Source organism: Pteropus vampyrus, unplaced genomic scaffold, assembly GCF_000151845.1.
Source record: "Pteropus vampyrus isolate Shadow unplaced genomic scaffold, Pvam_2.0 Scaffold78, whole genome shotgun sequence".
Lineage (NCBI taxonomy): Eukaryota > Metazoa > Chordata > Mammalia > Chiroptera > Pteropodidae > Pteropus > Pteropus vampyrus.
In genome coordinates, this window is record NW_011888859.1 from 49,487 (window position 1) to 54,957 (window position 5,471).

Consider the following 5,471-nt stretch of genomic DNA (forward strand, 5'->3'; position numbering starts at 1 on the left):
TATTCCATAGTTCTATGGGGATCCAAGAACTCCAGTGCTCCCGAGTGTGAAGACCCTAGTCACTTCCTCCCCCTAGTGGCACTTTATGACCCTTGGCTGAGGACACCCAGCAGTGTCAGGTCCACAGTCAGAGGGACAGGAAGCAGTTTCCAAATAGGACCCTAGAACCCAGGGAAGGGAGGTCACTCTTCTCTACTCTTCGGTCCAAACCCACATTTTCACCTACTGAGGAGGAGGTCATTCAGGACACAGCAGAAAAGGGCATGTAGTGGGTGTTATGATCTTCACAGGCCACTTAGTGCCTGTCTCTGATGCACCATGCACCGTCAGCTTCTAGTGCGAAAGCAGCCAAGGACAGCGTAGAAATGAATGGAGGACCAGATCTGGTCACTGTCCTGGTTTCCTGGCCCCACATTAGTGCATATAGGCTGTCCCAGATATGGATGCCCCCTCCCCTGGGAAATCATCTCCCAGAGAGCTTGCTGGGTGTCTTGAAGAGCCAAAAGTAGGCTTTTTCTGCCTGTGGCTTCTGGGTGCAGAGCATGTGAGAGGACGTGTGTCCCACAGGTGCAGGAAACTGCCTCCTCTTTTCTCTAGACTGGATTCCTTGATCTAACGGGACCGTGAGTCACTGCATGAAGCCATAGGTGTGAGGTGAGGGTCGTGCTGGTGCAACTTTTCTCGTGTCAGAATCGGGGCCACCCGCTTCTGCATCTGTTTTGTTCCTTGTGCCCCTGCTCATTTCAGTGCCCAAAGAATCACTTGTATCTCATGACCACTGAGCCTGTCTGACCTAATGACTCCTGTGATGGGCACTGGGTTAGCCCATAACCAGAGGCCTCAATCTACAGGTCCCCGTGCTTTACGAGGAGCCTCTATAAATGGCGTGGATGTCCCTGTTCCAAGCGGCAGGGCCTTGCCTCCTAGCACTAGGGGTCTGTGATGTGATTCTCCAGTAGAAATGCCACGAAGTCCCCATAGCACCTAGTCCGACTATAGGTACCTCTCGTACCCCGGGGCTGCTGGGTCTTGTGGCCCAAGAACAAGGTCCAGCCTCCTTTCTCCATCCATGTATTGTGTACACGGCCTTCGTGCCACAGCAGCAGGGCTGAGTCATCGCAACAGAGACCTGTGACTCGCCAAGTCTGATATATTTAATATATACTCATTTATAGCGAGTGTTTGGACACGGCTGGCAATTAAATAGAGGTAGGACAGGGATCACACCCCTGCGTCTTCAGAGACGTTTTAAGGTTGAACCTCGTCTGGATCATTTCATCCCGGATGAGATACCGTTTTAACATTCTATTTAGAGAAAAGAAACGACAGTTTGAAAAGATCGTAATTAAATTTGCCTACTCTGGTAGGCCTCGGCCTGCAAGAAATTTGATAACTACAAACATTTTGTGTTTCCATTACATATTTGGGGAATGTGAAATGTCCACTGTGTTGGTTCCAGATCCAAATGACAGTGCTGTGAGCAGGCCCTGGGGCAGGTCTCTGCTTATTAGGCACCACTTCAGTAACAAGGACCCACGGTGATGCTTCCGATCTCTGGGGATGATGCCTTCTCACTAGGTCCCAGGTGAACGTCTGGGTGATTTCTGCTCCCCGTGCCCCCTTACCCGCATCGATGGCACGTGGCTCTCTGGGGAAGGCTGGCAGGAATCATCGAACTTGCTGTCAACTTGAAAGGTCCCTCCTCGCTGGAACTTGGCCTCTTCTTCTAGTACTGGGCTCCAGGTCTGAGAAGTGGCTCAGTACTGGAAACGGAGCAAAGGATCCGGTCTCCTTGTTGGGAGGCTGCTTTTAGCCTTTTAGTCATCCATCTTTGTGTTTTATCTTTGTTTTTATTCTTTAAATCCAGCAGTCTGTGGGTTGGCTCTCCGTCCACTTTGCCTTTAGGATCTCTGTGTTCTGTGAGCCAAAGGAACAGCTCTCTGGGGGCCAGGCCCTAGGCTGCCATTGCCCATTTCTGATCATTTCAATAATTGCACAGTCCTTACTGATGACACTTGAGTGCCTGTACCTCAATGTATTATTTCAGGATTTTTCATCCCCTTTAGTACTGGGAGCCCATTTCTGGAACACCATCTCCTACTGCCGAGCCCGGCTGTCAGAGACAGTCACCACCAAGCTTCCTGACGATGCTCTTGGGGAGGAACATTATTTCCTCACTCCTTGTAGATTCTTTTTGACTGGTTTAATAATCAACATGAGACAGATTAACAGGAAAAGGGAAATTTTAATTTGGTACATTCATAGAAATATGATCCTCTCTGAAGTGAGCAAAGGAGGCAGTTTTTTACCTTTTACACAAACAATGAATTTGTGAAGAATTGACAAGAATACGGGATTGGCCTTGAGGCAGTATATTAGTAAAGAAGTGGCCAGGCTTGTTCATACAGCCTCCTGGGCCCTGGATTCCCCAGCTCTGGTGTCAGGATGTCTCTGTACCTCCTGGTGAAGGGAGGGCACCTTTCACATGGGAGATTTATTTCCTGCTTTCGGGGGGACAAAGGTATATCAGAGAGTACTCCTTCCACTGCTGTTTCTACAGTAACTTCAATTGGAAATAATATACCACAGTAACATGCTTTAGGGTGTCCTAACTTGAACCCCATCATCACCGTTCAATCTTCATATGTTCGATGAACACAGAGTCCTACAGACCTTCCCATGGAGCTCAGTCGGTGGACATTTTCTGTGTGTTCTGACTTTTGTATTTTGTGGAGCCTTTTAATCCCTCCCTGTGTGTCTGCCTTGGAAGTGACTGATTTTTCTCTCCCAGGCGATGTAGTCAATTCTTTTCTCAGATTCCCAAAACCCATTCTAGTAGTAGGTGAGCACCATCTCCCAGGGCTGTGCTAAATCCCGAGACACATACTGTCAACTGTCCCTTCTCAAGTGTTGGGCTGTCTGTCACCCCACGCCCACCGTCACCCAGCTTTCTCGGAAGCAGCCAGTACACTCTCTACCAGCTCCCGGCAGAGCTCGGGACATTGTTTGACACTCCCCCGGCACCTAGACCGTTTCTTCCCTCAGCCAGCCTGGTACATCCCTGCATTGCTTATGGACTGCCGATGCCGTACATTGGCCTGGTGGACGGAGGGGACATATGTGTGGTTTCTTGCCAGGCAGAGTCCTCCTGGTCCACCTCAAGCAAGGGAGGGACACTAGCCTTCCACTGGAGTACGGAGGGGCCGGGCAGGGTCAGTCCTCGCTCTGCCAGCTCAGCCATCAGAGGGAATCTCTTGCTATCACAGAGATGGGGAGAGGTGCCCGTGTGTCATGTCTTCCAACTCTGATTGTCACTTGCATTTTTCCTTTACAGGTGCTTCCTCTGTTTGCTATAACTTCACCATTACTACTTATGAGTACACGTGGTGTGAATTTGGAGGCCAGGTCAATGGAAGCACATTTCTGCGTTATACCTGTAGTCATAAAGCCGAATGCGATTGTCAGTTTCTGTCGACAATGGGGAATGTCACAAAGACCTGTAGTGTAGAGAAAGAAACTCTGAAAGATCTGATGGAAAAATTCAAAATGATACTGCCTGAAATGAAACCAAAGAATTCTAGAACCAACAGTAAGTTTGAACGGCCCCGGGCAGAAGTAGAAAGGGTGTTGTAGGGATTGGGAGCTTGAATTTATGAAAATATTGGAAGTTGGTCCCAGCCAAGTGTCCCAGCAGCTAGGGGAAAACCCAGAGGATAGGGAAAGATTAGGTAAAAAGGAGGGTACAGAGGGCTGGCTCCCAGCTGGGGACAAAGCATCTGTAAAGAACTAGGGCTGACCTCTTTCCTGTGTGTGTTGTGGGGCAGATCTTCACACCCTGAAGGGCGAGATGACATGTCAGTGGGAAGCCAATGGACCTGCCTATGGAATCTGGTACTTCTACCTCAATGGAAATAAAGCTCTCCTTTTTGACTCAAAGAACGGCAACCAGACAGTGTTGAGTCCTGAAGGCGAGCAGTTAAACACATTGAACAAAGAGAAAGACGTGTATGAGTTCCTGAAGAAAAACTCAGATGAAATGTGTGTGAGTTGGCCTAAGAAAATGAGGAATCAGAAGGATAATGCGTTGAACACAACAGGTAGATCTCTTGACATGACATTGACCTACCCCACAGTGCGCGTGCGTGTGCATGCGGGTGTGTGTGTGTGTGTGTGTGTGTGTGTGTGTGTGTGTCGTCATTGATCCATCCACAGTGAGTTCTTCCTGGGAGAATAATGGCCACAGGCGTGTCCTACCATCCTTCCTTCCCCTCCTCACCTCCTACATCTCGTCCCCACTGCACAGGCCTTTGGACCACTCCCCCTGGATTTCTTGCTGACCCCAAACATGAGGGCAGCATCTCTTTCCAGACCTTTCCCTCTTCTTAACATCGCTTTTCTTTTTCGTCTCATCTGGTCTATTCCTAGAATCGTCAATAGCGCGTGAAAGGACAACTATTGAGAGGACGTTTCTACCACCTCCTCTTCTGTCGCTGCAGGAGTGACGGGTCATATTGTATCCCTTCTTTCCCCCATTAGCTGCATGAGCCCCAAGGGGACAGGGACCATCTCCTTTCTCTGTTCCAACCCCAGCATGTGTCCCAGCAGCTGCCACACGTAGGGGGACAGAAATCGTCTGTGTTTTAGGATTAGCGGGTGCAGCAGAGGTGAGGAGGCACGAACTCAGATCAGGGGTCTGGACAAGGCTGTCACTCTCGTGTTTCCATTGCAGCCCCAGTGACATCAGAACGAACCACAGAGCCACCAACCAGGGCTCCTGCCACAGACCAATCCATGAACATGAACATCACCTGGAGCAGCATTGTGATCGTCTTGCTTATTGTATTCGTCACCGGAAGCTTAGTCCTTTACAGATACAGGTACTGAGGGCAGAATTGAGTGGGAAGTGAGGGGCAGATGGCCTGGAGTGAGGACCGGGAACAGTGAATTCCCAGCCCAACATTATGCAAGTGAGACCAGACCAGACCTCATATCCCCTGAGAGCATCTCTTGGACAAGCTCAGCCCTGAGTTCTGAGATCTCCTCTCTGTGGGGAGGGGGAGGGTCCCCAGCAAGGCTCAAGGCCTTTAGCCATTTCAGTCCTGATTCAGATTCTGTGTTTGGGAGAGTCTGTTTGGGCCCAGTGTGTGTGGTGTGGGGACAGCAGGCACACACGGCATGGCGGTATTCACATTCGTGTGAGAGCTGCATGGTGGCTCCGTGTGGTGTGCCAGGGGAAAGAGACTCATCCAGGGAACTGAGAGAAGGGAGGCCTGGGTCTAATCCTGGGACGGGGGGTGGAAGGCCTTGCAGACCCAACTCAAAAGCCTGGAGTCTGGGTTGTGCTCTCTCAGAAAGCGGCTTTGCGGACAACGAGCGAGGAAGAAGCCACCCAGTGGGGACTGTGTAGGACAAGATGAGGAGGCCAGTATTCTCCGGACACCTGAGATTCCTGGTGAGCTCTCGGGCAGCCA

General features: G+C 50.3%; 2 protein-coding genes and 1 long non-coding RNA gene across 3 annotated transcripts in view; all 3 read left to right on the forward strand.

Moving 5' to 3' along the window:
• Positions 1-4,656, forward strand: part of LOC105293820 (UL16-binding protein 1-like) — a 5,665-nt gene extending 1,009 nt beyond the window's left edge. Inside the window, exons 2-4 of the mRNA XM_023532143.1 lie at positions 3,335-3,589; positions 3,825-4,097; positions 4,426-4,656. Of these exons, the coding sequence (XP_023387911.1) occupies positions 3,335-3,589; positions 3,825-4,097; positions 4,426-4,502 (605 nt within the window). The 3' untranslated portion in view covers positions 4,503-4,656. The remainder of the gene's footprint in view (positions 1-3,334; positions 3,590-3,824; positions 4,098-4,425) is intronic.
• LOC111741425 (UL16-binding protein 3-like) overlaps positions 1-5,471 on the forward strand; it is a 68,799-nt gene that overhangs the window by 33,748 nt on the left and 29,580 nt on the right. The window lies entirely within an intron of this gene.
• LOC111741427 overlaps positions 1-5,471 on the forward strand; it is an 18,180-nt gene extending 12,709 nt beyond the window's left edge. Inside the window, exons 2-3 of the long non-coding RNA XR_002780993.1 lie at positions 4,730-4,877; positions 5,352-5,471. This is a non-coding gene — a long non-coding RNA (uncharacterized LOC111741427). The remainder of the gene's footprint in view (positions 1-4,729; positions 4,878-5,351) is intronic.